Here is a 17,367-nt window from a genome sequence, read left to right on the forward strand (position 1 = left end):
TCCACACCAATTAAGTACACTTTTTTACTTAAAATGAAAAATGAGCTTATTGGAGTGGAACATCCCAAAAAAGAAAACGAGCCTATTGGAGTGGGACGGAGGGAGTACAATTCAACACCAAAAAAGTTGCTAGAATTTCATATTTTTTAAAATTTATTTGTATAGTATTTAGATGTCTAAATTTTAAAATTAGCTCTTTGGAATAAATTGCAGATGAATTTCTTTCTATAGTCAAAATTGGAGCTAAAATAGCCATAAAAGTTAAATAACCAAAATTCATAATCATCTTTCTCGAAGAAATATATAATCCCATGATCTGGATTTTTTTTTAACAAAGAATATGTCATTTGTAACGAGGCTGTTCAAAATCATGAGTCCATGACAAAGAGGCCATGTTAAATGGGACGGAGAGAGTATTTTACAATATCATTGGAGTGTCTGAACCCAATCTACCACACCAATACACAACTTATAATGATCATTAATTATTTATGTAAATATACATAATTGAAACTATATTAGGACTGGAAACAAAACATAAATCCACATACGCATTTGTAAAGATTACATTGATTAAAGCTTTAAATAGTCAGAGCTTGTAATAATCAAGACCAAGATATTGATCCAGCCCAGTCTTAGTAAACTTAAGCACGTATTCACCAAAGACGATCTCTCTATATTTGGGAGGATTTTCTTCTGATAGAAGCTCTTCAATGGGACCATAACACATACCTTCACCATTAAGAAGTGGGCCCGAGAAAAAACATGCCACAGAAATTCGAGGTCCAATACTATTAGCCACCACTCTATGCTTACCGCTTACGAATTTCCCATTTGACACCACCTATTTATACATCCCAAATGTTCACACAAAAATCAGAAAATTTTCGAATATCTCATTAATAATGACTTATTTTTTTAAAAAAAATAAGTCACATTCTCTTACAAAAATTATGGGCACCACCACTTTCTATTACTTTTATCTTTTAATCACTATTCTTCTTAATAAATGTGTCAACCAGACAACCAGTAATGAGTCATTATCAATGAGATGGAGAAAATATTATTGATCATCCATAATAAGTAGAACAAATATGGCGATAATTAGTATCAAAATCTATAAAATAAAAACCATGGACAATAATTTTGTCTAACACGATGGCTTTTAGGGATACGAGAATGGTACTATCTGATGGATCATGAACTGTGAAACAATCTCAAACAAGATTTAATGGGGGCATTTGGTTCAGTGAATAGGATAAATAAGATTAACACTACAAGATATCTCTCGAACACTGATGGATATATTCGTTGTAGATTATGAAACATCCATCGATGTACATAGTTATCGACGGATTTTAACAGTAGTCAATTTAATCACAATTTTGTATTATTCAGACGGAACTGACAGAAATTAAGGACAAAAACACTGTCGTCAGTAAGTTGTTCGGATGAAGGAGACTTTGCTACCGACGGATTTCATTTAATTAGTAATTTTTATAAACGGTAAAAAAATATTTTTTTTTTCTAATTTTTCTACCTAGTTATCGTCAACCTACTTAAATAATCTGTTAGAACCGGGTACACGATCGAGATATTACAAAATAAATATTTTGAGATAATACAACTCAAATTAATTGAAATATTACAAAAGAAAATTAATTTGAGAAATTACAACTGAAATAATTTTATACAACTGAAATATACTGTATAAATAAATTATACGTATAATAAGTCGAGTCGAGATGAATCTCTTCCCGCAAGAAGATTATCGCCCCGGTAGTGCTCTTCGGTTTAGGCGTATCTTCCCCAAAGGTAAAACGACTTCGTCTCGTCGGATGTAGCACCACAATCCGGCGAGCTCCGGCGAACTGAATAGGATCAAGAACTGAGCTAGACTTATGTTGTGAGTTGTGAATTATGATTCGTAAGTTGTAAGTTATGAAGCTCACAACACACCCATATTTATAGGTGTTAAACCAAGTGTGAACGGCCGGTGTGAACGGAAGATGTGAACGGACGACAGTCAACTCTGGCGGCTGCGGTAGGTGGCCGCAATCGTTGAACGCAGAAGTTGAAACTGATTTTCCCTCTTCAACATCCAAACTTTGACATACAATATCTCACTCACCGGAAATCGGTTTTGAGACTTCAAGTATATCACGTTGATCTACTCGAGATGTAGATTAACATCCAATTATTATTTTAATTAAATAATAAATATTTAATTAAATAATAATTTTCAGATATGGCATAAAACCATATTTCCAACAATCCCCCACATGAGTGAGAAATCAGTATGCGAATGTATGCAGACATTTAGCTCAGTTCTCTTAAGTAACAACATTGCATTTGGAAAGGTAGCTTGTGGCTTTGAACCTGCCATAGTCAATATTATCGAGTATACCGGCGGCCTAGTGGATTGTGTTCCTTGAACTAGTCCTCCTCGGTGTATACTGAGTCAACAATATTGACACAATATTGCTTCAATCCTTATTCGTTCTCACGTTTGTGTCCATTACAGGCCTTGGAACACCCCTTTGGATTCATAAGTGTTTCAATCGAAGCGGCCCCACTTCACACTTACATAGGTGACTCTTAACTCAAGTATCCTGCTATACTTGTCCTCTTCGAGGAGTTCTAGAGTCATTAAAAGTCAAAGACTTAACCTCACCACGTGCAGGTTTCCGAACACTCACTGTTCTACAAGGAATAGGCAATTCGAGTGTTCAACACACGAATTTTCATAGCTTAGTTGTCCCATTGAACCAAGTTCTTGGGATCCTCCAGTCATCATGGTTGGGTTGCCACTATGATTATCCTTAATTTGTGGACTTCAAACCCATTCCCCCTAACAGTTTATACATCTGATCTCGATGGATACTTTTTGTCAAAGGATCCGCTATGTTATCAATTGATCTTGTATAATCAATTGTGATAACTCCACTAGTGATCAAATGTCTCACGGTATTATGACGTCGACGAATATGTCTCGACTTACCGTTATACAAATGGTTTTGTGCTCGTCCGATAGCAGCTTGACTATCACAATGAATTATTACGGACGACACAGGTTTCGACCAACATGGAATATCCTCGAGGAAATTTTTAAGCCACTCGGCTTCTTCACCAGCTTTATCCAAAGCTATGAATTCTGATTCCATGGTCGATCTAGCAATACATGTTTGCTTCTTGGATTTCCAAGACACAGCACCACCCCCCACAGTGAATACATAACCGCTCGTTGAAAACGAGTCTTTGGCATCAGATATCCAATTTGCATCACAGTACCCTTCAAGTACAGAGGGTTCCCTAGTATAATGAATTGCATAGTTTTGAGTATATTTCAAATATCTCAAAACCTTTTCAAGAGCTTTCCAATGTTCATTACTAGGGTTAGCTGTAAAGCTGCTCAACTTGTTGACCGAGCATGCTATATCGGGACGAGTGCAATTTGTTAGATACAACAAGCTCCCAATAATCTTCGCATATTCTATCGCGTCAACAGGTTCTCCCTTGTGTACACTCAAATGCACATTAGGTTCCCATGGTGTCTTAGCTATTGGCTTGTCAAAAGCGTTGAATTTCTTTAACACTTTCTCAACGTAGTGAGATTGTGTTATAGTAATACCATCAGGTCTTCTTATAATTTTAATTCCAAGGATAACATCAGCTAAGCCCATATCTTTCATGCTAAAATTTTTACTTAGCATGCCTTTGGTTTCTTGAATCACTCGGGAATTACTTCCCATGATGAGCATGTCATCTACATAAAGACAAACAATAACATATCCGTTATTAGAATTCTTAATGTAGACACATTTATCGCACTCATTGATTCTGAATCCATTTGACAACATTACACTGTCAAATTTTAAATGCCATTGAAGCGGTGCTTGCTTCAACCCATATAAAGACCTTTGAAGTTTGCATACTTTGTGCTCTTGCCCAGGTACTACAAACCCTTCAGGTTGCTTCATATATATTTCATCTTCCAACTCGCCATACAAGAACGCAGTTTTCACATCCATTTGGTGAATCTCGAGATTGTGCAAGGCAGCAATAGCGAGAAGCATCCGAATAGATGTTAGTCTGGTCACAGGTGAATAGGTATCGAAGAAATCGTACCCTTCTTTCTGCCTGAAACCTTGAACGACAAGTCGGGCTTTGTACTTATCTATAGTACCATCAGATTTGTACTTCTTCTTTAGGATCCATTTGCATCCTAAAGCTTTACTTCCAGGTGGTAGATCCACTAACACCCAAGTATGATTCTGCATAATGGAATCAATCTCAATATCGATGGCTTCTTTCCAGAGAGCTGCATCTGAGCCAGACATAGCTTCTTTAATCGTCACCGGTTCGCCATCTAGCATCAAGACAACATAATCCGGTCCATAGACATTAGCTTTTCTAACTCGTTCCCCACGTCTCGGTTCTACATCCATAGGTTTAGACCTTGGTCTTTTCCTATTAGGTGGTACATGATTAGAACCCGTGGCATCATCTACTTGAGTAGAATTACTAGCTACTTCCATAGGTTTAGAACCTGTAGCATTACCATCAACTCCATCATCAGAGTTCGATGTACCTTTATCCTTGTTAGGATAGATATTTTCAAAGAATATAGCATTCCTTGATTCTATCGTTGTCCCAACATGTATATCAGGTATCTCCGATCTGTGCACTATAAAACGATAGGCACTGCTATTAAGTGCATGACCAATGAAGATACAATCCACCGTTTTAGGTCCTATTGTAACTTGCTTTGGTAAAGGCACTTCTACCTTGGCTAAACACCCCCACACTTTGAGGTATTTATACGAAGGTTTCCTTCCTTTCCATAGCTCGTAGGGAGTTACTTCTTTCCCTTTGAGTGGAATCTTGTTCAAGATATAGTTGGCCGTTAAGACAGCTCCCCCCCACATGTTCTGGGGTAATCCTGAACTAATCAACAAGGCATTCATCATCTCCTTAAGAGTTCGATTCTTGCGTTCAGCAACGCCGTTAGATTGTGGTGAATAAGGTGCAGTCGTTTGATGTATTATACCACTTTCGTTGCATAATTCAGCAAACGGAGCTACATATTCTCCACCTCTATCACTTCGAACTATCTTAATTCGACATCCAAGTTGATTCTCGGCTTCATTTTTGAAGTTTCTAAAAGCTTCAATAGCCTCATCTTTACTTTTCAATAAGTAAAGGTAACAATACTTTGTGCAATCGTCTATAAAGGTGATAAAGTATTTCTTGCCACCTCTAGTTTGCACGAACTTTAAATCACAAACATCGGTGTGAATAAGTTCCAAAGGTTGAGTGCTCCTTTTTACCGATTTAAACGGTAACTTAGCCATCTTGGCTTCAACACAAACTTCACATTTTTCTTGTGAGTTGTATTCATCAACTTTTAGTAAATTCATTTTTACTAATCTCTTTATAGCATTTAGATTAACATGTCCAAGTCTACAATGCCATAAATCAGAACACTCAATCAAGTAAGCAGAAGAGGTTGATGCATCTTTATTGATCTTAGCCTTGGCAGGCTTACAAGCTCTTACACCAAGTTTGAAAAGTCCTTCGGAGGCATAGCCTTTCCCTAGGAACTTTCCCCACTTGCGTATTACAACATAGTCAGATTTGAAAAACAATTCAAAATCCTTATTCGTAAGCCTAAAGCCCGAAATTAAATTCTTTCGGACAGTTGGAACGTGTAATACGTCTTTCAATGTGATCTCCACGCCCGACGTGAGTTGAAGAATCACATCTCCCATGCCAAGGACTTGGGATGTCCGCTCGCTAGCCTCCATTATCGTTTTGTTTTCCACTTCTTTGTAGTTGTAGAACAACTCACGATTTATGCATATATGGACGGTAGCGCCGGTGTCCACGAACCAAGCGTTCGGGTTGTCTACATGATTCACCTCGGAGATCATGGCAGCAAAGTCATCGTGGTTCCAATCGTCGAAGTCCTTCTCGACGTTGTTCACGTTGCTCTTTGCCTTGTTCCGCTTTGGCTTGCGGCAGTCTTTAGCCATGTGACCTTGTTTGTCACAATTAAAACATACACCATCAAACTTTGATGGTTGACTACCGCTTTGCTTTCCTTTACCCTTATAATTAGGGTTAGGACGACCACGTTTGTTGGAGGGACCGACTTTCTCGGTGAGATTGGCCTTTGCCTCCATCGGAGCTTTTCCCTTTTGATCACGACTTCTCACGTGATCCTCCATTTGAAGCTTGGATAACAATATCGGCACGGACATCTCCGAGCGCTCATGCTTCAAAAGGTTTTGAAATTTCCTCCAACTAGGAGGTAATTTCTCTATGATGATTGCAACGAGCAATGCATCCGCCAAGGGCATCCCTTCGGCTTGAACCTCATGTGAAAGATTTTGGAAGTCTTCCACTTGGTCCATCAATGGTCGGGAGTCGACCATTTTATATTCCAACCATTTGGCGACTACATACTTGGTAGTATTCGCCTTGTCCACTTGATACTTTAGATCAAGGGCCTCCCACAATTGTTTCGCGGTTTCATGAACCTTGAAAACACGATAGAGCCTTTCGTCCAGAGACATGAGAACGGTGTTACGGCACAAGTAGTCGCCGCGGCACCAGTTCAAATATCCGGCACGAGTTTCTTGGCTCGTCTCCCCTTCACTCGGGGTTGGAGGTTTATCCTCCATCAAGAATCCGGCAAACCCCACGGTTGTGAGGTAGAATAGCATCTTTTCTTGCCAGTATTTGAAATTCTTGCCCGAGAACGTTGATGGTTTCTCGGCAAGACCAATAGTTCTTGATGTTTGCAATGGGGCCATGGTTGACGATGAAGCCCCCATCGAGGAAAACATTGACGACGTGGTTGAAGCAATGGTTGCAGAGGTGGTGGAGCCGTCCATATTGACGTCGGTGTGAGCCATTTCTCGAACGTGTATCAACGGCAGAGAAATAATCTTCTTGCGATTGTCAGAACCGGGTACACGATCGAGATATTACAAAATAAATATTTTGAGATAATACAACTCAAATTAATTGAAATATTACAAAAGAAAATTAATTTGAGAAATTACAACTGAAATAATTTTATACAACTGAAATATACTGTATAAATAAATTATACGTATAATAAGTCGAGTCGAGATGAATCTCTTCCCGCAAGAAGATTATCGCCCCGGTAGTGCTCTTCGGTTTAGGCGTATCTTCCCCAAAGGTAAAACGACTTCGTCTCGTCGGATGTAGCACCACAATCCGGCGAGCTCCGGCGAACTGAATAGGATCAAGAACTGAGCTAGACTTATGTTGTGAGTTGTGAATTATGATTCGTAAGTTGTAAGTTATGAAGCTCACAACACACCTATATTTATAGGTGTTAAACCAAGTGTGAACGGCCGGTGTGAACGGAAGATGTGAACGGACGACAGTCAACTCTGGCGGCTGCGGTAGGTGGCCGCAATCGTTGAACGCAGAAGTTGAAACTGATTTTCCCTCTTCAACATCCAAACTTTGACATACAATATCTCACTCACCGGAAATCGGTTTTGAGACTTCAAGTATATCACGTTGATCTACTCGAGATGTAGATTAACATCCAATTATTATTTTAATTAAATAATAAATATTTAATTAAATAATAATTTTCAGATATGGCATAAAACCATATTTCCAACATAATCATCTAATCTAATTGCATTATTAGAGTGTAGCCAGAGTTATCTACCACGGATCGAATCGTGCAAACTAAATTAACACTTTTAATTTGAAAAGAAAATACCTGCAAGAGATCGCCAACGTTTACAATCAAACCTCCGCGAAGGGGATGAACGTCGATCCATTGATCTTGATACATAACTTGCAGGCCATCGATTTGGTTCTGCGCAAGAATTGTGATGAATCCGATATCAGAATGCTTTGGAGTTCCGACGGCCAATTCCGGCTCAGGGCACGCCGGATAATAGTGACAGCTCATCAAATGCCCATTCGCGCATTTCATGCTTTTCAGATAATCCGGTTTCAGCCCCAAAGCCTCCGAGACCAGCTCCAGCAGAATTCCCCCCAAAATCACAACGTGCTTCGAGTAATTCAACGCACTTTCTCTGAAAATTCAAAATTAAGAAATTATATAAGCTCGATATGTCGAAATTCAGGAGAAATTATACCTGCAAGGAGCTGGCAGTTCATCGCTGGGAATTTCCTCGACGAATGAAATGCCTAAGGTATCCCTCCAATTAGCAGTTTTTGAATTGAAGAGATCATAATTGGTGCTGAATCTCACTCTTCTTTTTGGATCGCGCGTGTAATACTTCCTCTTCTCCTCGGCGGCCATGTCGTTGAACTTGTTGACGCCGTCGATCATTTCGTCGATTATTATTTGAGGAATCCCGTGATTCGTCACCTGGAAAAACCCCCATGTTTCTGAGGCGATTCTCACTTCTTCCACGATCCGATCTCGCCTCTCGGGATTATATATGCCAGTTAGATCGATGAGAGGAACTTCGGCTTCAGCAGTTTTGTTGTGCGTTAGCTCTTGAGCAAGCTCGCCTGATGATCGTACGAATATTTGAGGTATTTTCGATAATCCCGAGTCTACTAGGCCTTTCACACCGGATTTTGTTTCGTCGAAGGCTTTCAGCATTTCAGATCTTTCATTTTGGTGGTTGGCTTCTGAGGAATTGTTTGCTTTACTTTCAAAGATTTCTGGGAGTTTGAACAGACCTGAATCGTTGAGGCCTTTGGCGCCGGCTTTCGTTTCGTCGAAAGCTTTGAGCATTTCAATTCGATCGTATTGGTGATCAACAGCTGATGAATCTGCCATTTCCTTTTGGCTTTACTGATGTTTTTGGATCTGTTTCTTTTTCTATCTGTTTCTACAAACTGCATATTTTTATATAGACTAGAAGATAGGCTGAGGTGTGGGGACAGCTTGAGCCTAATTAGATTGATTAATTAATTAATTGCATGGTTTACTTTGTATCAATCTTATCTCTCTTGATTGAAGATGCTTGGGAATATGAACTTAGTTAATATATGCACAACCAAGTTGGCATATTTTTTTTGGCTTATAGGAGTCTATGTTCATCACATGTCTAAATTGATTTCAGTTTGTTTAATTAAGCTGATGTGACGAGTTGTTGACCGACAAATATTGAGGAGAGATTAGATTAGTTAATTAGAACACACACATCGGTGGCCTCATCGCCCCGGCTTGAGCCGGTTGTGGCGATGAGCCAATCGATGCAAAGGAGGGGGAGCTCGAGTTCGGCGCATATGGATGAGCGCGGCTCATCCGTTGAAAAAGCAATGCATGAGCGAGAAAATAAAAAAAATAATCTCTTTAATTTTCTTTTCGTCCATTCATATATCTTATTTATTTTGACATTTTGAATTATAAAAATGATATCTGCTTTTCAATGTTTTGTAAATAAATAATCCTAACTAAGTTATAGGCTAGGTAACTTTTGAAAAGGGTAAGTAGTTTCGTCCTCTGCTCAATTTAAAATTTTTCACATTAACAAAAAATTAATTATGATCGATCAAATAAAAGTTTGTAAATAGTAAACAACACTACGGTAGTATTTTACAAGATCATTGCAGTGTCTATCAGGGGCGAATCTACATGGGTGCAAGGGGTACAACTGTACCCAATCTACCACACCAATACACAATTTGTAATGATCATTGATTATTTATGCAAATATACATATATCAAACTAAACAATAATGATTTTCAGACACCAAGGTGTCTAGACACCTTGGTTTTAACCAGTTTTTACATGGATTTTTGATTGAACCGGTTTTTTGTTAATTTATGATTTTACTAAAATATCCTTTCCTTATATTTCTCAATTACTTTTAATCTTATCTTATTTTTTGTTTGTATTTTCGTTTCTTCCATAATGTTTCCCGTTTTTTTTGCAGCTTTTTCGTTTTTTGCAGTTAATTGTTTTCCAACTTTAATTGCTGGTTGGGGTTTGTCCCTCACAAGGTTATTTATTTTCAAAAAAAATTATAAATCATATAATAGTTGGAATTTATATGAGTTTTAATTGCAGATTTTTTTTTTTATTTGTTTCAAGATTTTATTATTTAGTTTTCGAAATTAATTTTGTTTTTTGAAAGTAATATTTATTCGTTTCAAATTTTTATTATTTATTATTTTGATTTTTTTTTCGAATTTAATATTTATTTTTATTATTTTTCGAAAATTATGTTATTTTTATTTATTTCCACCAATTTAGAGATTATCCTAAAATAATCTTAGATTTGATTCCACTAATTTATTTTCAAAAAATTTATAAATCATATAATAATTGGAATTTATATGAGTTTTAATTGCAGATTTTTTTATTTATTTGTTTCAAGATTTTATTATTTAGTTTTCGAAATTAATTTTTTTTTTGAAATTAATTTCTATTCGTTTCAAATTTTTATTATTTATTATTTGGATTTTTGTTTCGAAATTAATATTTATTTTTATTATTTTTCGAAAATTATGTTATTTTTATTTATTTCCACGATTATCCTAAAATAATCTTAGATTTGATTCCAATAATTTAGAGATTTAAATTTCTCCAAATAATAATCTCATATTTGATTCCACTAATTTAGGGATTCTCCTAAAATAATCCTAGATTTGTTTACATAGATAATTTATTTTTCAAATTTTAATACAGATTTGAGTCCACTAATTTAGGGATTCCCCTAAAATAATAGTAGATTTATTTCCACATTTAATTTAATTTTCAAATTTTATGTTAATTTGATTTGTTTCCATTAATTTAGGTATTCTTCTAAAATAATCCTAGATTTGTTTTCATTTATATATATTTTTCGAATATTTAAAAAAAACATTTCGAAAATGATTTAAAAAACAAAGAACCAAAATGACAAGAAAAAGGTGTTTCATTTACAAATTTTTTTCGAATATCTAAAAAAAAATCGTTTTCATTTATATAATTTTTTCGAATATTTAAAAAAAATGATTTAAAAAACAAAGAACTAAAATATCAAGAAAAAGGTGTTTCATTTAAATTTTTATTTCGAATATTTTTTAAAAAAATCGTTTTCATTTATATAAATAAAAAAAATATAAATAACAAGAAAAAGGTGCTTGGGGGATTTGAACCTGAGACCTCAATAATATGTGAGTGATACTTTGCCACCTTGTCCGGTAGTGGCAACCGCATTAGTAAACCGTTAGAAATAATAATAAACTGAATCATACGTAGGGGCATTGTTCGAAAGAATAAATAACATATACTTTATTAAACGTGATATAATAATTATAAAATGAACTACTACAGTGTAAGTAATGATAAGAAAATTAAAAATAGTGAATCAAACAATTGGATTTTGCTTGTAAAAGTATGTAACATATACTTTGTTTGAATATATTATACTCCCTCCGTCCACTAATTCAAGACCTACTTTCCTTTTTGGTCCGTCCACCAACTCAAGGCCTATCTATTTTTAGTAAGTTTTATTCATATTTTAATTGGTGGGTCCCAATAAATAATACACTTTTTCTCTACCCAACTAATAAACAATACACTTTGTGGGTCCCTTTCTCCACTCAACCAATAAACAATATACTATTTTGTGGGACTCTTTCTCCACTCAACTAATAAAAATACACTTTGGCCAGCTCCAGAGGTTGGAAGTCGATATAACTATTTGTTATAAAATTATGAGTTGTTAATTAATTTAAGTTAAATTAGTGAATATAATATAGTCATAAATAAAATAAAGTGAAATGATTCATACGATTGTATTTCGGTCGCGTCACTATTTAACATATACTTGAATGAGAAAGAATGTATTATACGATGACATTTTGCATTGTATTGAAATTAATTAGTGAATTTGGTATAAATAAAATAAAATTAAATGAATAATACGATTGGATTTCGCTCGCAAGTCTATTTAACATATACTTTATTTAAAATTGAAGATCTAGTGGATAGGATTAAGTTGGAAAAATATGCGCCCAACATGGATATAATTGTTTTAGATAGCGATTTTTTTAGTTTTTAATTAGTCAAAGGTTATATTTGTCTTTTACTATTTACTTAATTAAACCTAGATGATTAGTTAGTCGTGTGTTTCATTTTTTCGTTTTTAATCTTTTATTTTATGTTCTTAATTTTCTCTCATTCTTTTTCCAAGTCTTCTTTATTCTTCCATACTCTTAATATCGTATACTCTTAATATCAATTATTATTGAAGATAGTTGTAGCAGGTATTTATACACGATGAACACTGAAGTTATTTATTAATTTAGTTTTATTCTCGGTTTTAGTTGATTAATTTCATTGATTTATTTTGCGATTTTTTATTAAACGATTTAAATGTTGATTTGATTTTGAGGAAGTTCTTTTGCAGTGTTAATTATTATTCTTTCAATTGTTGTTCATAATTTCTACGAGTTGCATAATCAAATTTAAAAGAAAACATAGTCAATTCATAAATTTTTGAAAAAAATAAAATAAAATTCGAAAAACAAATGAGATAAATAAAAAAAAATATTTTCGAAAAAAAAAATCGGAACAATAAAAAAATAATATATGCAAAAATAATTACTATAGGATTATGTTTACAACAAATCATAAATTCGTCGGAAAAAAATAATAAAATATCAGAAAAAAAAATAACAATTCGAAAAAAATCATAAAATTTTCACTTTTCAGAAAAAAAAACAATTTTCGAATAAACCGAAAAATAGGAAAAAAAAACTAAAATACAAGATAAATAGGATAAGATTAAAAGTAGTTGAGGAATTTAAGAAAGGAAATTTTAAAAGAAAAATAAAAAAATTCGTAAAAAAAATAATTCAAAAAATATATATAATTTTCGAAAAAAAAAAGGCAAAAAAAGGCAAACATTATGGAAGAAACGAAAATACAAACAAAAAATAAGATAAGATTAAAAGTAATTGAGAAATATAAGAAAAGAATATTTTAGTAAAACCATAAATTAACAAAAAACCGGTTCAATCAAAAATCCATATAAAAACCGGTTAAAACCAAGGTGTCTAGACACCTTGGTGTCTGAAAATCACTACCCCAAACTAAATTAGGACTGGAAACACAACATAAATCTATGCAAAGATTACATTGATTAAAGCTTTAAATAGTCAGAGCTTGTAATAATCAAGACCAAGATACTGATCCAGCCCAATCTTAGTAAACTTAAGCACATATTCACCAAAGACGATCTCTCTATATTTGGGAGGATTTTCTTCTGATAGAAGCTCTTCAATGGGACCATAACACATACCTTCACCATTAAGAAGTGGGCCCGAGAAAAAGCAAGCCACAGAAATTCGAGGTCCAATATTATTAGCCACCACTCTATGTTTATTGCTTATGAATTTCCCATTTGACAACACCTATTCGTACATCCCAAAAGTTCACACAAAAATCAAAAAACAAATAAAATCTCAATACGAGTTATTACAACAATACTATGATTGATCATGCATGAGTGGAACGATCATGAACAGTGAAACAATCTCAAACAAGATCTAATTGGGGCATTTCGTTCGGTGAATGAGATAAATAAGATTAACACTATAAGATATCTCTCGGACACCGATGAATATATTCGTCGTTGATTATGAAACATCTATCAGTGTACATAGTCACTGTATACCGATGAATCTTAGCAGTAGTCGATTTAATGAAACACATGCAGTTGTTCAAATAAAGGAGACTTTGCTACCAACGGATTTCATTCTGTTGGTAATTTTTATAAATGATAAAAAAAAATCTAATATTATCAACCTATCTAAATAATAATCTAATTGCATGATTAGAGTACGGCCGAGTTATCCGTCACTAGTCGAATCATGCAAATCACATAGTTTATTGAATTGAATTATTTTATCAATCATATCTTGTCACTCAAACCAAACGTCTCCTTTTAATGAAGTTAGAGAAACAAATACCTGAAGAAGATCCCCATTGTTTACAATCAAACCTCCGCGAAGGGGATGGACGTCGATCCATTGATCTCGATACATAACTTGGAGGCCATCGATTTCGTTCTGCGCAAGAATTGTGATGAATCCGATATCAGAATGCTTTGCAGTTCCGACGGCCAATTCCGGCTCAGGGCACGCCGGATAATAGTGACAGTTCATCAAATGCCCATTCGCGCATTTCATGCTTTTCAGATAATCCGGTTTCAGCCCCAAAGCCTCCGAGAGCAGCTCCAGCAGGATTTCCCCCAAAATCACAACGTGCTTCGAGTAATTCAACGCGATTTCTCTGAAAATGCAAAAATTAAGTAAATATAAAAGTTCGATATCTCGAAATTATGGAGAGATTATACAAACCTGCAAGGAGCTGGCAGTTCATCGCTGGGAATTCCGTCTGCTGCGAATGAAATGCCTAAGGTATCCCTCCAATTAGCAGTTTTCGAATTGAAGAGATCGAAATTGGTGTTGAATCTCACTCTTCTTCTCAGATCGCGCGTGTAATACTTCTCCTTCTCCTCGGCGGCCATGTCGTTGAACTTGTTGACGCCGTCGATCATTTCGTCGATTATTATTTGAGGAATCCCGTGATTCGTCACCTGGAAAAACCCCCACGTTTCTGAGGCGATTCTCACTTCTTCCACGATCCGATCTCGCCTCTCGGGATCACAAATGCCAGTTAGATCGATGAGAGGAACTTCGGCTTGAGCAGTTTTGTTGTGCGTTAGCTCGTGAGCAAGCTCGTCTGATGATCGTGCGAATATTTGAGGTATTTTCGATAATCCCGAGCCGATTAGGCCTTTCACACCGGATTTTGTTGCGTCGAAGGCTTTCAGCATTTCCGATCTTTCATTTTGGTGGTTGGCTTCTGAGAAATTGATTGCTCCGGCCATGAGGAAAAATCACATACAAGCTCACAGTTCAGGTTCTCTAATTAAGTTGCTAGTGTGTGTATATATAATATATAGTATACATATTGTTTGCTTTACTTTCAACTAGCTAAATATCACGTGCATGAACTTTAACAGTAGCTGAAAGAACGTAGGTTATGCATATAATCAATGTTAATTTATTTGATAAAACAAAAATTATAGATATAATACTCCATATGTCTCACAAAAATATGAACATTTTTATCATTACCTCACCACAGTCTCTTTATTTTTCATAATATTGGACCTTTTTTTCCACTCACAATACACTTTATCTAACATTTTTTAAAATCCGTGTCACTTAATATTCATATTTTTGTGAGACGGGGGGAATATCAATTATATTTAATTTTTCAATTAATAATTTGGTTTAATTGATTCTACAACTACAGTAAACCATTTTTAAAATAATACTCAAATATATTAATAAACTCTATAAATACAAATAACTTGTCTTTGTAAAAACATCCTTTAATATAGCATCGCCGAAATTTTCTTAGATTACTCCTAATCTAAACTCACATAGTATTTAACACAAATAACACGTCTTGTATTAATACAAATAGTTTTAATCCTATAATATAGCATCGCCCAAATTTTTCATTAGATTACTCCTAATCTAAATACATTTAGTGTAATATTTAACAAAATACTATATTCTTATAAATATATAGTAATATGTAATTTACAAAATTAACATTAAAATAAAATATGTAGTAGAGATAAAATAGATAATATTATAAATAAAATTATATTTAAAAATATTTTTCATTGATCAAAAGAAATGACTAATTAAATCATGTGTGTTGAAAAGAATGGCTATTTGTTTTTTTTTTTTTTTTGAAAAGTAAAAGAATGGCTATTCTCACACCATTAAAATAAGCATTTCATTATGAATTGTGATTCCTTAAGCATCATTCCCTACGCCAACATTTTTGTCGTTCAATATATAATATTACATCCCCAATAATCTAATACTGTGTCACTCATGGAAAATATTAGAGTTATATCCACGAACTAAACAACGATAATATTCTAGAGAAAGAATATTGTACAATATGCCCTTAAAAAAAATCCTTCCTTAGAAACAATGATGCATGGTTGGCCAAGTAGTATCAATGTACAATGCACATAGCAACCAAACAAAAATACAATGCAAGAAAGAAAATTTAATACGACAACACATTTCATTATTTAAGTGCGTAGTGGTTAATTATACTAGCTACATATTGATGTACCTTACTCCCTAGCTACTCCAGCAAATTAAGTGAGAACTACTTCGAACCACATTTGAATAAGTTGCAATATACATAGGGAATGGTTAATTGCTTAAAAAATATATCAATTTTTACCATATTTTGATTTTAGATAAATTTCATAAATTATAATAATAGTGAAAAAAATCCATTTGTGAACCAAAATTTTCCATGACAAAAAATGGTTTACTGTAATATATTTTTTTGAACAATGTCCTAGTTTCTCTATAAATTTTGTGCCGATATTGAAAAAAACATGCTCAAATCTCTTTTTCAGTTGCTCGAAAATTTTGGATATGTTTATTTTGCTGCAAATTGACATAAGATAATAAGATGTTGCTAAATAATTTATAACTATCTTTTAACAAAAAGAAGAGAACCAAAATCAAGTTATCACGTAAAAAAAAAAAAAAAGAGGCATTGACATGATAGAAATATTTGATTATTATTTTCGACAATGAAACAGAAACAATTATTTTCAACTAATCTTATCTGTCCCACATTTTCCCAGAAACTCATCAGCTGAAACCAAGCAAAAAGCCAAATAAATTGAGCTCAATTCAGACATGTGATAAACTCCTTAAAGCAAAATAAACGTGTGCTAAATGAATTGTGGCATACATTAAAGCCCATGTTCCCAAGCATATATCTTCAATCAAATGTGATAAGATTGAGAGAAAATAAACCATCCAAATAAACAAAAAATAATAACCTCATTGTTTTAATTTGAGTGATAAGGTATAATTAATAAACTAATTAGATTATTTTTCTAAAAGAAAATAAACTTATCCAGTTCAATAATTCGACTCACATTCTGCTCTTACAGCTATATGATTTCTTATAACTTCAGAATTGGATTGATTACTTAATCATCCTCCAATTCTATTATATATCAATCTTATTTATCTCTACCATCAATCCAAACGCTCCATTTAAGAACACGCAGTTTTAACAAACAGATCGAATAACACTTCAAAATTTTATATCGACCCTAAAACATCCCTACAACCCCTAAAAAAATGGCAGAAGCAATGGATTCATCAGCATACATATCAAAGGTATTTAAAGAATAATGCATAGAAAACTTATGAAAAATGATATTTTTCATATATAACTTAAGGAATAAGACATTTTAAATTTTCACTCTATTAATTAAGTCCATATTCGCGAGCATCTTCAATCAAGTGTGATAAGATTGGTACAAAGT

The 17,367-nt window shown here is 34.1% G+C and overlaps 2 protein-coding genes across 2 annotated transcripts; both read right to left on the bottom strand.

Annotated features, from left to right (window-relative positions):
* Positions 1 to 450: 450 nt before the first annotated feature.
* Positions 451 to 8,871, bottom strand: LOC130991252 (1-aminocyclopropane-1-carboxylate oxidase homolog 1-like). Its single transcript, XM_057915362.1, has 3 exons — positions 8,157 to 8,871; positions 7,772 to 8,093; positions 451 to 844 (listed from the first exon to the last, which is right to left on the bottom strand). The coding sequence occupies exons 1-3, from the start codon at positions 8,810 to 8,812 to the stop codon at positions 590 to 592; spliced, it is 1,233 nt and encodes a 410-aa protein (XP_057771345.1). The 5' UTR covers positions 8,813 to 8,871; the 3' UTR covers positions 451 to 589.
* A 4,188-nt stretch (positions 8,872 to 13,059) lies between these two features.
* Positions 13,060 to 14,943, bottom strand: LOC130991254 (1-aminocyclopropane-1-carboxylate oxidase homolog 1-like). Its single transcript, XM_057915364.1, has 3 exons — positions 14,333 to 14,943; positions 13,943 to 14,264; positions 13,060 to 13,384 (listed from the first exon to the last, which is right to left on the bottom strand). Exons 1-3 carry the CDS (start codon positions 14,863 to 14,865, stop codon positions 13,130 to 13,132), a joined length of 1,110 nt encoding a protein of 369 aa, XP_057771347.1. The 5' UTR covers positions 14,866 to 14,943; the 3' UTR covers positions 13,060 to 13,129.
* Positions 14,944 to 17,367: the final 2,424 nt, after the last annotated feature.

Source organism: Salvia miltiorrhiza, chromosome 7 (assembly GCF_028751815.1).
Source record: "Salvia miltiorrhiza cultivar Shanhuang (shh) chromosome 7, IMPLAD_Smil_shh, whole genome shotgun sequence".
NCBI lineage: Eukaryota > Viridiplantae > Streptophyta > Magnoliopsida > Lamiales > Lamiaceae > Salvia > Salvia miltiorrhiza.